We start from the raw sequence: 21,579 nt of genomic DNA, 5'->3' as shown, positions 1-21,579 counted from the left end.
TTATTCTGAAAGTTTGAAAGAACTGCCATTTCCTCACTATTAAATTCATGTCCCTTCCCATTAGATTCTCAGTTTTTAAGGGCTTAATAATAATATTTATCAAGAGTTATGCTTGCTGGGGCGCCTGGGTGGCTCAGTCAGTTAAGCACCTGCCTTGGGCTTGGGTCATGATCCCAGGGTCCTGGGATAGAGCCCCATGGGGCTCCCTGCTCAGTGCGGAGCCTGCTTCTCCTCCCTTTCCCCACCCCGACTTGTGCTCTCTCACTCTCTCTCTCGCAAATAAATAAAATCTTTAAGAAAAAAGAGTTATGCTTGCATTCTCAAATGTAATGCTCACACAACCTTAAGAGTTGATATTATTTTTATTACCACTGTAGAGAATGTAATTTAAAAAAAGAGAGAGAGCGAGAAAACAAACAAAACCTCCAAGATTTCAGAGGTATAATTCCCAAAGTTAAAATATGTCTAAAGCTTACTCTTTCAGATTTTAGACTAATATGTAATATATAAAACATATTTCTGAAACATGTGTGACTTCAGGGAATGAACCAGAAAAAAAATCGGTTGTTTTTCTCCTTCCTTCTTCCCTCCCTCCATCCTTGTCTGTCTCTGGCTTCCATCTCTCCCTTTCTTGATTTCTTGCTTTTCTTAATTTATACTGTAACACTTAGGAGCAACAACGTGCTTTGTGACTTTTCTTGTGGTGCCAAACTCGTGTGACTCCATGGAGATTACTTCTGGTGACCATATTACGACATATATGCAAAAATCATCTCTTCGAATACATGATGTCACTTGTCTTGATTTTATGATATTGAGATAGTAAATCTAATTAAATTATATTATCACATAGGTAAAATACAGACATGACTTCCAAATTATGGGATTCATTCACTATACACTTTGAAGATTTGTAGACATACCTTCATTTGGTTTTAAGTCACAAAAAAACACTTTAATATTAGGAATAGGATCTGAAGCATTCAATTAGTTATTCTTTTTTTTTTTTTTTAAAGATTTTATTTATTCAACAGAGATAGAGACAGCCAGCGAGAGAGGGAACACAAGCAGGGGGAGTGGGAGAGGAAGAAGCAGGCTCATAGCGGAAGAGCCTGATGTGGGGCTCGATCCCATAACGCCAGGATCACGCCCTGAGCCGAAGGCAGACGCTTAACCGCTGTGCCACCCAGGCGCCCCTCAATTAGTTATTCTTATCCTAAACTCACTTTCTTAAAGTCTGATTACTACATGGCAGAAAAATGACACAGTCCAAAGTTTTTTCATTATAACTTATGATTGAAGTTGTATTTCAACAAAAACTACTTAACTTTTGTAGATATGGTAATATTTGGCCTAAGTCATTTAGAAAAATAAGTAAAGTCAGTCAGTGGAAAATGGAAAGCATTCTGATTTAAAACACAACAGCAGATTTAGTTTTTAAATACATTAAACCATTGTTTTCTGACTTTGTGTTCTAGTCCTGACCATGTTTTCTGTGATCAACGGAGCAGCTCTGAAGTCTTATAATTACAAAATATGGAGCATTGGTCTTTTGTAATTACTTCTGAGAACTGGGTAGGAAGTACCTCAATAAATCAGTCAGTGAACAAGCATACCCTAAGTATTAAGATAGTGCTTGTTTTTTATTTTTGTAAAATACTTTAAAACATTGTCTTAAGATAAAAGGAGCAAGTTCGCTTCAATGCACAAAACAATATCTAAAAGCACCATACAACCGTGCTGATTTAAATTTTTTTTTTCATCTGAAATATTCATAGAATGCCACATAAATAGATCCACTAGGATCATCCATACCAGGGCAAGCTACAATGCACTACAACTTTCAATAAAAACGGGGGCTTTTGGGGAGCCTGGGTGGCGCAGCGGTTAAGCGTCTGCCTTCGGCTCAGGGCATGATCCTGGCATTATGGGATCGAGCCCCACATCAGGCTCCTCCGCTGGGAGCCTGCTTCTTCCTCTCCCACTCCCCCTGCTTGTGTTCCCTCTCTCGCTGGCTGTCTCTATCTCTGTCGAATAAATAAATAAAATCGTAAAAAAAAAAATTAAAAAAGCAGTCAAAGAAAGCTTTAAAAAATAAAACAACACAAAAAAACACGGGGGTTTTTGGGGTGCCTGGGTGGCTCATGATCCCAGAGTCTCGGGATGGAGTCCTGCATCGGCTCCCTGCTCAAGAGAGGTCTGCTTCTCCCTCTGCCTCTCCCTCTGCCCCTCCCTGCTGCTCGTGTGCTCTCCTCTCTGTCTTGCTCTCGCTCTCTCACATAAATAAATAAAATCTTTAAAAAAAAGTGTTTTTTTCCTCTTTTTTCCTATCTTTCCAGCCTCACTGGCACCTCAGACATGAGAGTACACCAGTGTGCACGTGCACACACCACACACACGTAAAACACACCGTGAATAGTTTATCTCTAAAAAATATTGACTCCCTTTTACGCTCGTCGTTGTATTACTGCACTGGGCACTGCATATTTTTGATGTTCTTAGCTAAATGCATATTTTGATTTTAGGGGATAAGAAATTAAATTTTAATTTTACCATCTTATACTTCTACCACTTAAAGTAGAGTAAATGCTGTCTGTTATTAACTAGAAGAAAAAATAATTCTTTTGAACGTGGTTATGTGAATTAATGCCATCAGAAAAAAAGAAAAGGAGACTGGAATGAACTAAACTATAGTTCAGCAAATCTGAAAAGCCTGTAAATGCTTCATGTGAAGTTAGTTTTCAAATATAGTGTTTCTCAGCATTTACTTTACCTAAACTAGAAGATTTCTTATTGATGATCCAATTGTCCATTTGTTGAATATTGATTGGAAGATCACAAATACTATAGATATTTCCTCACTAAATCCCCAATTCAACATTTTAAATTTAATTATTTTGTAAATTAAGTAAATAGTGTGAAGTTTACTTGTCTTTAAATACTACTCCTCCTTCCTAATCTGTGGGAAACATTCTATTCAAAAGTATAAACACCTAACAGTTGTTTCCTACTTCTCATTTCCCTCCAGGCTCTTCTAAGAGCCTGTGTAAGAATGCTTTATGAACTCAAGTAGTGGTTGGTTAAGTTACACACTGGCCAAACAATGCACAATTAATATTAAAATATAAATCTTATTGGATGAATAGATAGGAAAATGGTTCATTTGTAGGAAATTTCAAAATCATTTGGATTCCTGGATCATTAAAATTCTGATTATAAGGATAAAAATGTAAATAAGGAAAATTTAAAAACCAGTTAATACTTACAGATATATTTTACTATATAACAGTGAGTACTAGGAATGTGCTGTCTGTTACTCCTTTTATAAAAAACAGCAATAGCATTTGTGGATTTTTATGTGTAATTTCACATGCAAAAAAGGCATAAGAATATGTATTCATCTGTAATTTCACTGCATACAAATTTAACTTCTGTACGACATGAGGCTGATGTGTGGTATAGACCTAGACAATGGCCCAGCCTCCACGTTTCAGGATTTATATGATTTCTAGTTGTCATGAAGTATACAGTAATTTTTTTTATTATTGCTTTTGTGAAAAGGGCTCTAAAAAGAAAGCCAAATGCTTTTATTGCATTTATAAAATAAATTTCATACTAGAGTGCTATTCAGCAATTTGGGAATATGTGAGGGTCTTAGGATGGGCTTTACTAAGTTTCAGATTGTCACAGAGAAATCTAAGTGAATCCATTATGACATATAAAATAATATTCTGTCTTGAAGCTTAAAGAATTAAAGCACTCTCCCATAAAATAAAGTGCTAAAATACAAAACTAAAATAAACCGAAAGCCTGTGCTTCTGCTCTTTCCCTATTGGGCATGGAAGCCACCTGTTTCATTCTCTCACTCAGCATTTGGATTGTACCCCTCTTCCTCCCTTTCTTTACTCCAACCTAAAGTTCCCAGAATAAAAATATTACTGCCAGAAGGAAAAAAAAAAAAAGAGAGAAGGGGCACCTCGGTGGCTCCGTCAGTTAAACATCTGTCTTCAGCTCAGGTCATGATCCCAGGACCCAAGACTAAGTTTCAGATTGTCACAGAGAAATCTAAGTGGATCCATTATGACATATAAAATAATATTCTGTCTTTAAAAAGCTTAAAGAAGGAAAACACTCTCCCATAAAATAAACTGCTAAAATACAAAACTAAAATAAACCTAAAGCCTTTCCTCTAAGGTTTAAGCTGAAGGGAATTAGCACGAGTTAGATCTGGAGAACTGGCTTGGCTCTCTCCCGCAGTAACAACGGATAAATGAAGGCATGTGTCTTTCATCATTTCTGCTACACGGTGTAGGGATTTTCTCATCAAACCCTTCATGGAGACTAAATGAACACATCGATGGTATTTACGATAACACTAATGAGATCTCCTCCTTCTTGGCCACATATTATTTTTCTACACATTGTAGGAGATAATATCACAATTAGGTTCCCTTTTTGCTCTATCTCAGATGCAGAGAATCCCACCCAAATTTATTTCCGAACTCTGAGTTAGTAGCTACTGCACAAGTAAGAAAAGATGACCTTTTCTCTTTACTCATTCAGCTGCACGTTCCCAGTCCAGATGCTTACTGAGAATCATGATTAGCAGTTGTGATACACAAAGAAGTCAACTGGTTCTCTGCCATTCCCAACCCAGCGGTATCGCTCTATTACCTCGCTTTCCAGTGTCAGCCCCAGAATGTACTTGATGGACCAGTGAAACACGCTCAGCTGTTACCAGGCTGTACAACCTTATCTAGCCCATGCTTCCTTTTTCTTCACTATATGAATGTGTATTAATAAACGTATTATGAATGATTCCTCCAAATATCAGGGATAATCCACAGAACACAGAGATGGCTAGAGTGAAATTTAAAGTTAAAGAAAGGATGCCTTGTCTCCTCCTCCTAGAAGATATACTGTTTGTGGAAGGCTCTGTCTGGAGGGGATTCCGCATGTATCTCTTTGTTAAGTCTACTCATGGGCCTATAAATAAGATGATTAGGGGAAATACACCAGGTTCGTAATAATTGCGTCCTATTCTAGGTAAACGACTACTTCATTGCTTTGTAGAGAGGGCCAAATGCTTTCATAATGTAAATAGTCCCTGGAGCAGTCAAATATAAAGGAACGTGCTTTGTTTTAACTCGCAATCTACTGGTAAGGATTTTGAGTATTTGGCCTATAAATTCTGTTCACAAAAGTTTTTGAATATCTTATCTAACTTGAATTTTTAGTCATACATAATTTCACCAGTTTATATAACTGGCCCCTCCCACAAACAGCATTTTAGTCACGTCTATCACTGGAAGACTGAACAAGCAGAATTCAATACCAGAGACAATGCTGCTCTGTTTCCCATTGCCCGCTCAGAACATACCTAGAGTGCATCCCCAAACACCTAGAAGAAGACTTATGCTGATTATTGGTAATTTAAAAGTCCTGTAATCAATCTGAGTCACGTGTCTGAAATAATTAGAATACGTTGTCTCACATCGTGCCTAAAACTGTACCCTTGATTTAAAATTTCATCTTCCTGCCCTCCACCAGCTCCGGTCAGTTATTGAAGAAGGCGTGAACTCTGTTTTCTTTCTTTCCTCATGTGCTAATGATACTTACCTATAAATTGAAGATAATAATGGTCTCTACTTCAATAATATTGTTATTATGAAGTAATGTGATAGTACATAAAAAATGCTTAGAAAAACACCTAGCCCATATTACTAACAATGGGAAAATATAAAGAAGTAGAAATCATCCATAATTCCATTGACCCAATTTATATAATTGGCTCCTAGAAGCTGGAGTAAATAACAATGAAGAGCTGTGAGCCTTTTGGGGTCAAAAAAAGGTGCATCAGAACAAGAGGGTTTGGAGGAGTGGGCAGGCAAACCATTTCTTGGCCAGGAGAAATAATCCGCTCCCACTAGTCTAGCCCAGATCAGAGAACTATAGGTTTGACTGGGCCTAAACACAAGTAGCTTCACAAAAACGTGTAATCACGTATACTCTTTTGTTTCACTAGAAAATATACCTAATATAAATTAGTTTTGCTTTTTTGGATAGCTTTCAGACCGGTATGAATTTGTGTTACCTCTCTACTACTGGATTCTACCTTTTCAGGAGTCACTATAAACATGAGTGCATTCTCTAGACAGCAAGGACTACAGGAAGGGCCGGGCAGGCAGCTACTTTGTGTTTTTTTAAAAAGACAATTATAGACACTGATTCTAGGTCTCTGGAAAATAAGTGTGTGTGTGTGTGTGTGTGTGTGTGTGTGTGTGTGTATAACTGTAGAGAGATCCAGGTGTTACATAAATATATAAACACATACATTTTTCTGCTCCCAGCTCTGGAGACACAGGCCAATCCCAACACAGACACTCATTTTCTGCTCAGTTATTAGATGCTGAGCAAACCCATTTCTTAATTTCAGGTTTCTCAGGTGAGTCAGGCACCAGTCTACCATGTCCCCCACACTGCCGAGGACACACATTAAGCCCTCTACATGGTTCCACTGAAGCCCTAAACACTAGGCTTACAGTGGAACCTAAAATAAATTTCTCCAGGGGCGCCTGGGTGGCTCAGTCAGTGAAGCTCCTGCCTTCGGCTCAGGTCATGATCTCAGGGTCCTGGGATCCACCCCCCACTGGGCTCCCTGCTCAGCCAGGAGTCTGTTTCTCCCTCTGCCCCTGCTCATGATCTCTTTCTCTTTCTCTCTCTCACCCACTGTCTCTCTCAGATAAATAAGTAAAGTCTTTAAAAAAAAATAAATTTCTCCAAAATTTATATTCATAAATTCTTCTCCCTGCCCCTCCTCCAAACCTTTTATATACTAGATATATGAGGTTCAACAACACTCTAACATGTTTTAAATTATTTCCTTTGAAATACTGGTGTTGGGTAGTTCATATTGAAATACGCACTCTTGTACATATTAGAGCTTCAGTTAAAAATTTCAATTTGTCACCTCGATTAGCTAGCTAGCTATATCCATCCACCAATCTACTCTAACTACACATACACTTACTAAAGACGCAGTTTGTGAGGTGAGACTGCCTGGGTGTAAATCCTGATTGTTTCATTTGACTATCTGGTCATCTTTGAGCCAGTCGCTTATTCGTTTCCTGCCTTAGTTACCTCTCCTGTAAATTGAAGATAATAATGTTCCCTGCTCAATAATATGATTATTGTGAAAATTAATGTGACAATACATTTTTAAAAAATTTAGAAAACTACTTATCCTATATTACTAACATACTATCTTTAGGAAGTAATAATACAATCATTATTATGATAATTACTATAAATGTCTACTTTATAACTTGTTTGACTTATGAGGATTTTCACATGCTATTCAATATTCTTCTTTACATGTAATTATATAGCCATACAAATAGTATCATTTTCAATACTAAACTGGACAGATGTATAATTTCTAAAATTTGTCACATCATTGATGATCTTTATGTTTATCATCTGTGTTTTTTCCTCTTTATAATATACTGTTGAACTGGAATTACTGGATCAAAACGTGATTAAGTGTTTTAATATATATTGACAAATTACACTGCTAAAAATTAATATCACATTGACACACAAATATCACATATCTCAAATATAATGTATTTTTAAGACTACCTTAAAATTCTAGCCAATTATCTACTATCAGACACCGATTTAAGTATAAGGGTATCCATGGAAGGTCATGAATAACAGATACAGGATGTTCTCTTGTCTCCTTACAGAGTGTGCAAACAGATTTCTGGAAAATTTTTTGGACTTGGGAAGCAAAGACCTTTAAGTGTTGATGAGGAGAAATCCAATATATCTTCAGAACCAGAGAGTTCCAGTGATACTACACTGACCATCCTTTTTTTTTTTTTTTTTTTAAGATTTATTTATTTAGTTTAGAGAGAGATCGTGTGCGCATGCAAGAGAGAGCAGGGAGGAGGGGAGGAAGAGGGATAGGGAGTCTTAAGCAGATTCTGTGCTGAGCTGGGAGCTCCACGCAGGGCTCAAGCTCACAACCCTGAGATCAAGATCTGAGCAGAATCCAAGAGTCGGATGCTTAACTGACTGCACCATCCACATGCCCCAACCATTCTTTTTAGAATAGAATAGAAAAAGAAAATGAAATAAGAATGAGCAGTAGTGGCTGTCCATCGTGGTGGTTCACTATGAGATACTTAGATTGAGCTGCTTTAATTATGTAAATGCAACTAGTGGATGACTGTTAATAAACTTCTATTTAAATAAAATAAATCAAAATTGTTTCTCCTCAGCATAGTATATTTTAATTAAATTCTTGAGCACAGTCAGTAACTGTGAAGTTATACAGTTGACAAAATCAATCACTAAGGACTGTAAATCTGCTAGGTACTGGGCTAACACAAAGCACACAGTAATTAGTCAGTTTTGATAACACAAGTTTCACATATGTCATAAGAAGAGGACACTCTGATTCTCATTTATTACTCTACATAAGTATTACAATAAAGAATATGCCAATTTTAACAAGGTCCCACGAACTCCGATTTCTGGCTTAAATTATCTTCTGTCTTAAGTAATAAGTACAAAGATTTTAATTTAAAAAGTTCTATTTTGGCAAAATCATCTTCCTGTGACACTCTCTGACTCTCTGTGCCTCTCTTTCTCTCTCTCTCTAGGTCTCTCTCTCTCATTCTCTCCACTCACAGAGGCATATAAGTCAAAAAACCCCAAAATATTCACCCCACCACCAACAAACAGACAGCCATTGGACCAACCTTATAAAGTAATGGCAATTTTCCTAATTTCAGGAGTGCAATCTGATTCGTTGTATTTTTCATTTTTTGAATCCTTTTTAAATCATCTGCATTTCCATAACTCACATCAATGACTTCAGCCTGAAAGAGAAGACAAAAAGAAAAATAGTCTTGCAGGAAGAAGTACAGCAAACTGTCCATTTAGTATGATAAAATCATTCACAATAAATTGAAATATTCAAAAAAGAACTATTGCAACACTTACCCTGACCCAATCACCAAGAAACATGATCTTTCTATTTCTATCAGGGTACAACAATTCTTCAGGTCACTTGAAAAAACGGTTTAGAGTCACAAACTGAGGGTTGTTGGAAGGGAGGTGAGTGGGGGGATGGGGTAATTGGGTGATGGGCATTAAGGAGGGCAGTTGATGTAATGAGCACTAGGTCTTATATGCAACTGATGAATCAACAAATTCTACCCGTGAAACTAATAATACACTATGTTAACTAAATTGAATTTAAATAAAAATTTCGAAAAAAAGTTTTAGATTCATTTTTCCTTTGCCCTCTCCCTTCTAAACAAGTTACAAACCCAATTAATTCCTCTAACAGACAATTGAGTTTGGTATATTATATATTTATGTTTCTGAATTTTGAAACATTTTACAAAATATGATTAATTTCCTTAAAGTTCAACAATAATCATACCATTCCTAGACTTAAAAACAATTCAAAGGCCCTTAATTGTTATCCAAATTAAGTAAAGTACATTATACACGGCTGTTCAGGTGGTGCATATATTCGGTGTGAATGACAGCTCCTTGGGTTATGCAGGAAAGAACCTGTACAACCAACCATATGCGCTAGTCTGGCATTCAAGGATTTTAGACCATGAGCCCAGGTGACGATTTCTGTCACATTTCCCACTACCCTCCCTACAGTTATCTTATATCCTACATCAAATACTTTTTATTTTTAAAAGTCCCCTTTTATTAATGTTAAAATTTTATGCCTTTCTGGAGATTCTAATGAGAATCCTCTGATGTAGTTGCCTCTTTCCCGGAATCTCCTTGAAAAGTACCTATCAAACTGAGAGTTCTATCAAACACATAGTCCTGTGATCCAAGATGATTACTTTTAGGTTTAGTTTCCATAATTTCTACCATTAAAATAGTAATTGTTGGGGTGCCTGGGTGGCTTAGTAGGTTAATCATCTCACTCTCATTTTTGGCTCAGGTCATGATCTCAGATTCCTGAGATTGAGCCCCACACAGCACTCTGCGCTCAGTGGGGAATCTGCTTGAAGATTCTCTCCCTCTGCCCCTCCCCCCCAAAATAAATAAGTCTTTTAAAAAATATTAATTGTTATGCTCTCCAATGATAACATTATAATACAGAATGTGCTGTTTCAAACTACAGCATATATACATTGAGACATTAAGGAGTTAGTGGTGGTAAATAGTGAAAGAATAAAGATGGAGAATCCAGACCTCTAACTTCCCACGTTTCTCATCTGGAGCTAATTTCTTTCTCCAGTTTCATGCAAAGGGCTTCAATAGAAGACTCATATGAAGAGAGAATTCTGTTTTTAGAAGCACATGTGAATACCACCAAGATACCAGCAAATCTGTTAGAGGAAATATTTCTGGCATGAAATATTTTCTTAGCTATTTCATTCATCTGCATCTGTCAAAACTTTACTGATACAGTAAAACCCTTTTCAAATGTTACCTTCTGATGAACTGGATTTCCCTGTTGCCCAAGAATATGCGACCTTCTCTTCTTTGAATCCCAGTGATTTGTTTCTGACTCTCCTGAGGACCTCACTGGACTCATCTCTTTATATATAAATCTTCCTCAGTGAAGGCCCATCATGCACCTTTCTCACCCCTCACCAGATGTCCAGCATACACTGTTGGCTTATTGGTATTAAATTGAAATGATTATAGTTTATACGATATCTCTGAAAAGTTAAGGTGTACTGTCAAATGGATTCCCTAAGAAAACCTTCTTGTTAAAAATACTTCCGTCAAAATGGTTTTGGATAATAATTTTGTTCCTATTAAAATATGATTAAAGCAGTGCCTTATTAATATAATTTTTGAGTTTGCTAATACCATTACTATATAAATAACTGCAGATTTATGATTTTAAAAGCCTGATTAAATAAATGATCATATAATATTAGTAATCATCACATTGAAAAATTCAGAGAATTCATATTATTCATTTAAATTTTTAAGCTACCTACTAATTATGTGTGATTCACGGATATCATCATAAAACAGGGATATTACTCAATTGGTTATATTAATGAACATATTTTTCATATTTAGGAGAGGCTGGGGGAAGATCACGCTGTTTTGAGAGGGTGTGGGCTAGAGTTCAACTTTTTGTTTGTTTTTTATATAACAGAAAGATGTGAGAGTTAAAAATACACCAGTTTACATATTGGAAAATAGCAATAGCTTGCCTCAATAATGGCAATTTTAATTAAAGAGCTCTTTGATGATCATTCTTTAAATAGCACATCAATAGATTCAAGCATTTAACACAGAGGAAGAGGGTTTTTTTTTTTTCTTTTTTCACAAAAATTTTCCTCAACACAGCATCATTATACCAATTTATTTTGGCTTCTGCATTAAAAATCAATAGTTACAGAAATCAATGTTCTCATGGTTTGACAGGTGGTGATAAAAATGTATCTATTGCCTTCAAAAGATGCCTCTGAATCAGGTCCTTCCTGAAAGTCTTTCCTATTTACCTTTAAGCAAACTGAAAAATCACAGCTGCAAGAAAGCACATTGAATTTTTCTGAGCACAAATCAATACACAATGATATGATAAAATGTCAAGCCATTTCTTTCCACACATTCTTGTTTCTACAATGAACTTTTCTTATTGTATGTATTCTGTCACACTAGACGATCATCCAGTCAACCAGTTGAGGTATTATGTTTAATTTACGTCCAAATACCAAGGATTAAGTTACATCTGACTAGTCCCTTTGGAAAATATCAAATGAGCAGGAACCTATGTACTTGTTGAACTCTTCACTTGTGTGCACCAACTTCTCCACTGAGGACTTGCCTGCCTCATAGGAGGGGGAAATTGAGAGGCGCAAAGTAAAATGGAACTAGTTCTGTTTTGTTTTATTTTTTTTTTTAATTTAACCAGGGAGAGATACAGAAAAGTCTACACATTAATTTTTAAATTTGATACATTAATTTTTAACTAAGAACAAAGAACTTAAAACAACAGCAACAACTGTAACAAAAACCAAATATTTTATACTTCATTAAAGATTTTGAAGTATTGAAGTGACAGTGGAGTATTGAATGGGTAATGAAGGATACTTCATTAAAGATTTTGAAGTATTGAAATGAAGTATTGAAATGAGAGTGGTAGCAGTTAAGAGAGAAAGTGGCACGGTTTCGAGAGAAACACTAAAAGTTAAAGTATATTATCTTTGGTGGCAAAATATGTGATTAGAAGGAATCATAAACCAGATAATTAGCAATAACAAAGACTCAAAACATTTTAAAACAAGTGATATTCTGTTATATCAGTGGTTTTACACTTCTACACAAAAATGGTGAGGCTATCCTGAGCAGAAGCAACAGGAAGGAATAACTAAGAAAATGAACAGAATTGTTATTTCCTGTAGTCAGCTAAAGGAAATAAATAGGACAATCATGGAAATAACCAGGTCAGAGAAGAATATCTAGGGCCGTCCCCCTGTGGGTGGCCTGTGCTCCGAAGTGATGAACAATCCAGTGCCATGTTTCTCTTCTATCTTGAGGTAGCGAAAATTATTCATGCTGATGAAATGATGTATGCTTTGAAATTTTTCAGACTTGACATTTTCAACCAAATCAATCACTCTGGATCCTCTTAGCTCTTCTCTAATAGATTCTAAATGTACAGAATGTTTGAAAAGCATTGCTGCTTTGACTAAAACAGTAATTTTCTACTCAGAGCCAGAAACGGTAAACCGAAGCATTTCTCATACTGACAAAATACAGTGCCATCAGACGTACTAGTCACCCAAACACAAGTTTTACCTCAGAAATTTACTACTATCTTACATAATCTAGCTCTGAATCCTCTTCGAATTAGTGTTTGTGTCTATTGAAAATTTGTAAAATCAAAATGTCCTCCCATGTTTACCTCTGTCTTTTCTAGAAGGCATTAATGCGTCAATATTTATGAAGACTTCAAAATTCAGAGACTGCTAGAATTTTATTAGAACTTCTTTCTCAAGTTCACTCAATGGTTTTCCATCACACGGACATTATCATGAAAACCATACTGTACCAAAGCATGAAAAGCAATGCTGCTTCCTCCCACTCCTGTAGAAGACATCACTAATCAGTCATCACCTTTTCAAACTCATTCTCAGGATGGTAATCTAGCAAGTGAAGACCAATTAGGGGCTGGCATAAGTAGGGAGCTGTATAAAATACTTAATATTTTAATATTAAATAACTATTAATATTTTAAAAATATTAATATTTAAAAAATATTTGGCTATTTAAAATCTTTAATAACTACAACGCAAGTACTAATCAGTTAAAGTGCACTCCTAACCAGTCAGAAGGGATACCAGCTACTGTGTTAAACTAGTACATTCCAACTGAATCCAGCATTAAGCATGAGACACACAACCCATTTTGCTGCTTTTGGTGTAAAAGATCAGATAAAGAGGTGGCTTGTCAATTTTATCACTTTTTTTTTTTACTGTAATATATACACTTGCTGAAAAAAGTATTTGCTACAATGATATACTAAATGTAAGGCTTACTGACATGATGACCACATTTCTATAGCAGAAATAACAAAGACAAGCCAGAGTAGTAGTTAGTTGTCTTGACATATAGTAATTATTTAAAAAGTTTGCAAAATGTTTTATAATCTAATATGTAATGCACACCCATCTAAAGGATGAAAAAATTGAGTTAAAACTACTGTAATATAGAAATTTAACCAAACTGAAGCACAATTCTGTTGCGTTTCCATTTCCATGTTTTAAGTCTATAATCTCCAAAGCCAATAGATAGAATTATGTAAGTTAAGAATAAGATACCAGAGTAAGAAAAAATAGATTTGTCCAGAAGAAAAAATACTTTAAGCTTTCCCAATTTTAATAAATTTTCCCCTACAAAATATTTAGATATTTGTATTATTTGGCCAACAATTTAAAAATAACCACCAGTCAGAGTATCTTTCCTTTCCACTATTGTTATTAAAGTCATTTTGAAAGGAAAAATATATCTTTCAAGAGAGATTATGAAAAATATGTAGAGAATTAGGAGAAAAAACAGGAGAAAACATAGTTATGGAAGTCCAAGGAAGAGTGTATTAAAGAGGGAATTATTTCATTTTCCAACAGTATGTGCCAGGTTATATTCTAGTTTCTGAAGGTATGAAGGAGAATGAGTTACAAAAGGTGCCTTCATGCTCTGGTGACTTTCTCTTGCTAGAAGGTCAATAAAAACATAAACAAAGACACTAACAAGCAGACGACTTTCAGTTATGATACGCCCTAACAACAATAAGGAAGGGGTAATGTAACAGAGGGTGATAAGGAGTAATTTTAATAAGGATGTCAGGGCAGGCATTGCTATGGAGATCACATCCAATTGATGAGAAGCCATGCACTGCCCTGGGGAAAGAACTTTTTCGGCAGAGGTTAAGAATAAATGAAAGAAGAGCTTGATCAAATGAAACGAAGACATTGAATATGTTAAGGAGTAAACCATGATTACAGAATGTTGAAATAAGAAGTTATTAATTTTCTTATGGGGTAGCAGTTAGATAGGAATGGAATTTCAGGAAATTTACCAATGAAGGAAAGAACAATAGTTAGGTGATGCACAACAGTTGGGAGCAAGGGTTAGCTGGCACGTGTGCAGCTGAGAGGTGATGGTATGTTTTTGGTTGGTCTGCTTTTACCAAAAAGGAGACTTAAAAATATTTATAAACTGAAAAGAAGATTTGGTCCAATTTGGTTGACAAATCCTAGAAACAAAAGCAGTATGGAGAAACTGGATCTAGATTCTTCTTTCTCATCATGAGAATGGAGAATATAAATGAATGTAAAAGAGGTTAATCCTACTCCATTGACATTTCCAAGAACATCAGCAATAACTGGTTATGAGAGTTTCTGCAACTTTATCACTTTCCACATGTTAAACTTATTTACTCTGTTTCCCTGCAGTAAACTAGGAATAAGATTCTTGAAGTTAAAAATAACGGCAGCAGCACTGGCTAATTGCTTTGGAGATAAGTAACCTGGAATGACTCAATCATGTCTCCTGGTGTCAGGGTATAGGGAAATGGGGACACAGGGTCACTGTTTGAGAGTCTAGGCAGGAAGCTGGTGGACCAGTCTCGGTTGCTCAAGAAAAAGGATGGAAGATCAGTTGATATTTTGCAAAATGCTCCAAGTATCCCAGAAGGGGTTACATCTGACAGATAATTTGAGCAAATTCTTGGAAAGAATTTACCTCTTGATCTTCCATTAGTTCTGTGTGAAAGATAAAGTTTATCTAAGTAACTTCCCCTTTAGGAGGGAAACCAGAGGGAAGTTCTCTGCCCTTTACAATACTGGTATTGACTTTTGAGTGGTCTCTGTGGCATTGTTCTTGGCTCTGTGTAGCCTACCTGAATACTGTGGCCATACTGTAATTGGAAAACCAGTTTCTTGCTGAGCACTGAATGCAGGGAAGTTGTATGTTAGTAAAATGTATCTCAGGGTGTGTGTGTGTGTGTGTGTGTGTGTGTGTGTGTGTGTGTGTGTGTGGTGGGGGGGTGGATCCCTGATGTGTAGCATTTATAATTTTTGTGGTTTAAATATCAGAACAGAATTAGGAAAGATTCACAGAATTGACTTCCACTAGCTAGAACAAGCTGACTTAAACCATTCCAGCATACCACTGGGGCACTTGTACCTGGCCTTTTAAGTGGTAGAGCAATGTATTACTCAGGGCTTTCCTAGGCGGCTGAAAACAGAAGCAGGTATGCTTTAGAGGTATGGGTTGAAGCTGGTGCCTAGGTCTTGGCAACGTAGAAAGAGTAGAGAAGTAGAAGAAGGCAAGAGGTGGGCGGGTAACAGCAAGAGAGAGATGAAGCCGAGAGTTCACAGAAAACCCCCAGCTATCTGAAAGTTGGAAACTGAACATAGGGTTTTTGAGAGAGAGAGGAAAGGAGGGTTAGGAGAAGGACTGAAGTGGATACAAGTTTATGACATGATATAGGGGAAAAAGATAATCAATACTTAACCATTTATGGCCTCTGTTCTAGACATTTTACTAAGGAGATCATATCAATTGTGTTCAGTCTATCTTCAGAACACTCGTATTTGGGAGGTACTTCTGCCCATTTTATAGAGGAGGAACCTGCAGTTTAGAATATTTAAATATCTTGCTAGTGCTCATAGTAGTTTTGAGCATGCAGTTGGCAATTGCTTACCTGACAGTTTTTCCTATTAGACTGCCAGCTGCATGTGGACAGTATCTAGAGCTTTCTTATTGATCACTTTGTCCCGTGACTGGCCCTTAACAGGCACCCAGTATGTATTTGTTGAATACTGACTGTTTCTTGTTATATTAGTGAAACCCAGATGGTTAAATGCTGTATTAGTCACCTAATCTTTCACCATCAAATTAAAATAGAAGGAAAAACAGACTAATAGTCACAGGGCACTTTATTTAATAAATGATACTCAAATTATTAAGGTAAGGATATTGAAGGAGTTGCAAATTCATTCAAGAGAATTCTTCCTGGAGGTCATGAAAGTAATATGACAGAATTCTGCTTCTTTTGAAATCAGTCAGATTAGTGTATTGAAATAGTAGATAAACCTAAGGATCAACTTTTCCATAGATCTTTCTAGTTCTGAAAAAATTGAATTTGCAGCACCTACTGAAATGAGGTAAATTTCATCCGTACTTTATTTATTTATTTCATTAGTACTTTATGGAGATTAAAATATAAATTAAATTTGCAAAGAATGTTACATTATCACTTAACTTGGTAAGTGGCATGTTTTAAATCATGTCAAAACTAAAAAGAAAAATGCTAACCCAGAATTTTCTGTCAGATAACACTTAATTATGATGATTCAGAATCTTTAGAAATAACTTTGGTCAAATTAGAATTTTGTAGTCAAACACTTTCTCACTAAAAATGCCATATTTGTTTTAATGAAGAGGGAAAGAAAATTCATTGCACTTTAACCACTTAGCTGAATTCAGCCATCTTTGTTTCAAAACCTTTATTTCATAAAATAGGCTTTTGTTCTCTTTCCCAGGTGGATAATGTAACCTAACAACGACTTAACTCGACAACGTATTGTGATAGGTCACTTCTGTATTTGTAAATGCTTCTGTCTAAATATTAAGTACAGGAAAATATGCACTTTGATCATGTGGAAATTAACTCCATGGTTGTTATGTTCAAATAAAAAAGCAGCAATTATGGAATTGTTTTGTTAACTAAGTTGGTTCATACACAAAGCTCATGAAACCAGAAAGAGAAGGTCATATTGGGCCAAGAAATTTTATGCAGATTTTTAAAAGGTAAAAACATTATATACAAGTGTGCTCACAGCCATTTATCTCACAACAGTGCACTGTTGACCAAAAGATAGATTCCACGAGAGAAAAAGAAGGGAGACAAATAAAATGTAGTAATTTTCAACATGAAAAACGGCTTGCACCAAACTCACATTTTTCTGTTGGTGAGACAGTAGCTTCATCTTCTTACCCAGACAACAAACATTTAAATAATGCAATTCCATTCTACTCCTTTATTTAGCTTTCTGATAATTTTTTTTCATCTGTAACAGGAAGCATTCACAGAAAAATGTATACAGCTCTGCCTTTTGCCATAACACTCGATGTTTGCTTTTGAGACTATTAAAAGAGAAAGACAGTTTTCCTAGCTATAAGAAAATAGACATCTGATTGCAAGTTCTCCAAGGATTCCTTCAGTGGTTATATTTTTTCCTAAGACTACTTGATACAATTCGAGCTCGTGTTTTGAGATTTCACGTGTTACACTATGGCCTGGTATTTACAAACGGAAGACAAGCAATGCTCTTCAGGCCCAAGTTGACATGATTTGTCATTCTGCATTCAAAAATAAAATATTTACTCCTAGTTTCTCTGAGCTTTTAGTTTTAAATTAAAAATCTGATTAGATATTATATGTATTTTATTATTCATTCATACTTAACAAGGCATTTTCCTCCCTAATGATTAATATTTGTCATATTAAACAGAAGACAGGAAGATTACATTCAGACAATATGATAAAAGGTTTGTACTTCCAAATCATTATATATAGTTCTCATATTTTAATTTCTCCCATTTAAATGTGTTTATTTTATACCACATAATAACCACAGCAACACTGTCAGTGTGCTAAGCACACTCGATGCATCTACGTGGTTTGCATTATTTCGTCCCCATGACAACCAGTCAAGGTACTATTATTGTTCCCCCTAAACAGATAAAAACACTGAGGCTGAGAGAACAAAAATGACCAACCCATAGCTGAGCAGCTAATAAGGCAGGATGCAACGCTGGGCTCTCTGAGGAATGGGGCAGGGATAAATGTGTCGATGACAATCTATCTTATGCATGGTTAGTGAGTTGTTGAAATTAAGTTTAAAATAATAATTGCATTATTTGTTTTTACTTTCAGACACAAAATAATACTTAACAGAAAGAAAATTCCCAAATCTATGAAGTGTAGAAAAATGAAAGCAAATTCTCTGTTCAAAAATATAAACATAGTAGACTCAAATCTCACCAACCTATATTAAATATTAATTGTTTCCTTTGCTTTTCTGCATCTGTGTGGATTTCACAAAGGACAACTGAAATAATTGCACAGGAATTACATAAGGCCATATATTCTATTTATAAAACTGACTAGACATTGTCAGCACTCACTACCAATGTCTTTAACAGTATGATGATATTGTACTTGATATTTATCTTTTAATAAAAATATAAATCACTGTTTATTCCCTGAAGCTAACCTCACTCATGTTAAATTATTTATGTATCTATTTTAATATGTATTTTGCATCTGACAGGACAACTCTCCTTAGGACCCCTTTACTGACCCACCTGTCATTATGATGGGGTAAACAATGTCACCTTTCTAGCACACAATGAATTACAAAGAAGTTGCAAAGTACACCATCCATCATACTGGCACTAAGTAGGTTTTCGAAGTAGATCTCAGATATCACAAATGCTGTTTAGACTGTTACCAGAAAGCAAAAATTGGAAGCTTATACAAAATGGTCATATGATGAATGGACATGACAGCTCTTCAAAGAAAAGGGGCACTCCTCTTCTACAAATAACCTTGTCAAAAGCAAAAGTAGTGGGGAGCTTTGCTGGCAGTCAGACTAGAATAATTTAAGAACTTAATGGCTCAGCCTGATAAAAATTCATGCAAATACAATGTACTCAAAATCAAAAAGTAGGTATGCCTGAATCATCAGCAGCAACCTCTCAAGCTTGATTTTAATTAAGAGTGGTCTGAAGAGATACAGAAAATCACCCACACTCTATTAATTAGAACATGTGAGTTTCAATAATACATCAGTCTAAAACATGTATATAAAATATATGCAAATATTCTATATGCATATAAAATAGCCACCTAGAAATTGCTTTGCCTTTGAAAATCATAATGCTAATATCATTTAAGTTTTTAAAAAATCAACATCAATAAATTTATTGATATAAATATTTAAATTATTATGTACTTAATATAATAGATTTGAATTATTAATATAATTCTAAAAATAGTTATCGTTCATGCCTTCGTCTAATTTGCATGGCTAATTTCCCAAATTATGTTCTTCAAATACAAGGTGTTTGTTTTATCTATAATTGCATTTTAATTCCTTTAACACTACTCCTTTTTATTTAGGCCTGCATTTCAAACATAGAGCATATTTCTACATTGACAGCAAAGTTTATTTTTCCCTTTTAATAGCTTCTTTGAATCTTTCTCAATACTTCTTTATTAAAAATGGTAGTTTTAATAGATATATAGGTGGTCGATGGTCCCAGAATGACTTATGTCTTCAGGGACATTTAAGTAATTCTATGATTCTGTAGAGGACCTTGGTTTCTTTTATACAAAACAATGAAAATTTAAACATTTATAACTGATAAGATAAATGTGTAGAAAACTCTTGGAGATGTGGCTACAAGGAAACAAAAAAACCACCCAATGGATTGTCGGAGGGCCCTGCTGAGGAAACAGGGATACAAGTTGTAATGTTATGGCTTTTCCATAGGTAAGATCAATAAATAATTTGCCAGAGCAAACTGACAAGCAAATAGATGGGGGTGATTCCAAGGACCCACTCAAGCTCCTGGGGGTTTTGTTGTTGTTCTGTGTTTTGGACATGTTTTGTTTCCAAGGCAAGGGGATTACTGTGTTGAATCAACTGGGATAAAGAGCGTGCTGGAAATGTGTGGGGGCTAATAAAGGTCTGGGAGTCTGAAGAAAATATGTGGGGTAACTTTAGAATTTTGATTTGAGACTAGCGCTTCTGAACCAACAAAAGGGTGCTGGCAGGCTCCCTCCCATCACTGCCTACCAGAAACTGTATACATTAATCAAATCAAATTATATGAGTCCTACCCTAGGAATACTGCAGACATTTCATATTATATTAACTTTTAATTAATCATAAGGCTTTCCGTGATAGTGGTTATAAGCAGTCCTTCTGCTATAAATCAGAGAATGACTAGCAGAATGCAAACAACGCTGAACCACCAGTAAAAGAACTCTCTCCGTACTCTCCCCCCAAAATGAAAAACTAACGAAACAAACAAAAACCAAAAACCAGGAACATATCTGTGAAGTAACTTCAAATGATTTAAATACTTAATGTATTAATCAGTGTTAATAGATTCTGAAAAAGCTGTGCCAATAATTAACAACAATCAGAAACATATAATTATTTCATTTGTATTAAATGAGGCAATCTAAAGGTTTGGAAAAAACCTAAATGTGTTTATTAAAATGGTATGTTTACACGGAGACAAAATGTGCCTATAGGAAGGAAACAGGACCAATTATATAGTGTATCTAACCGGTATCTTGTCCTTACTGTGGGCTAGGCTCTGTCCTCCAAGGTTTCCATATATTAGCTAGTTTAGTTTTCACAAGAACCTTATAAAGTTGGGACTATTTTTATTCCCATCACAGAGCTGAGGGAACTCAGCCCTAGATGGGTAAGTAACAGTGGGTAATTAGGGAACTGCGATGTGAAACTGGTCTCTGTGGCTCCAGAAGGCATGCACTTCAGCACCGAGCCCAACAGCCAGCTAAGCCAGGAAAAGTACAGCGATAATCTGCGTAGACCTGGCTCCTTGTCTCCAGTGTTTTCCATCAAGAAAACAGAAGCGCTGTATTTCAAATCTTATATCTGTGAATAATCACATCGATTTTCCACTTCATTTCTTGTGTGTGTGCACAATCTCAAAACACAACTGCCTCCATTTCTATTCCTTCTGTCCATATCAATCCATTAAAATTTACCTCTTCAAAACCCCCAAAAATAAAGTGAATGTGTCCTCTACCAGCTAAGCAAAATGTGAATAACTCAGTCATGCATTCAACACTTTGGAATTAAATTCTTCTAACATGTTTTCACTTTCAACATATGACAAGAAAAAAGGTCAGGCAATCCAAATCTTCCTTCCCCTTCCCTGGCACTGCCACACTGAGAACATTTAATGGTTACTTTTTTATGTTGCACCTTGGCAGTTAGTTCAATTTAGATG

The 21,579-nt window shown here is 35.7% G+C and overlaps 1 protein-coding gene across 6 annotated transcripts in view; it reads right to left on the bottom strand.

Moving 5' to 3' along the window:
* The window catches only part of NAALADL2 (N-acetylated alpha-linked acidic dipeptidase like 2), a 1,315,864-nt gene that overhangs the window by 496,386 nt on the left and 797,899 nt on the right, over nucleotides 1–21,579 (bottom strand). For all 6 annotated transcript variants that reach the window (XM_045788671.2, XM_087861406.1, XM_045788670.2 and 3 more), the window contains one exon: nucleotides 8,769–8,888. In XM_045788671.2, the coding sequence (XP_045644627.2) occupies nucleotides 8,769–8,888 (120 nt within the window). The remainder of the gene's footprint in view (nucleotides 1–8,768; nucleotides 8,889–21,579) is intronic.

Source organism: Ursus americanus, chromosome 4, assembly GCF_024610735.1.
Source record: "Ursus americanus isolate L20-20 chromosome 4, mUrsAme1.1.p, whole genome shotgun sequence".
Classification (NCBI taxonomy): Eukaryota; Metazoa; Chordata; class Mammalia; order Carnivora; family Ursidae; genus Ursus; species Ursus americanus.
This window is presented reverse-complemented; position numbering and strand designations above follow the sequence as displayed.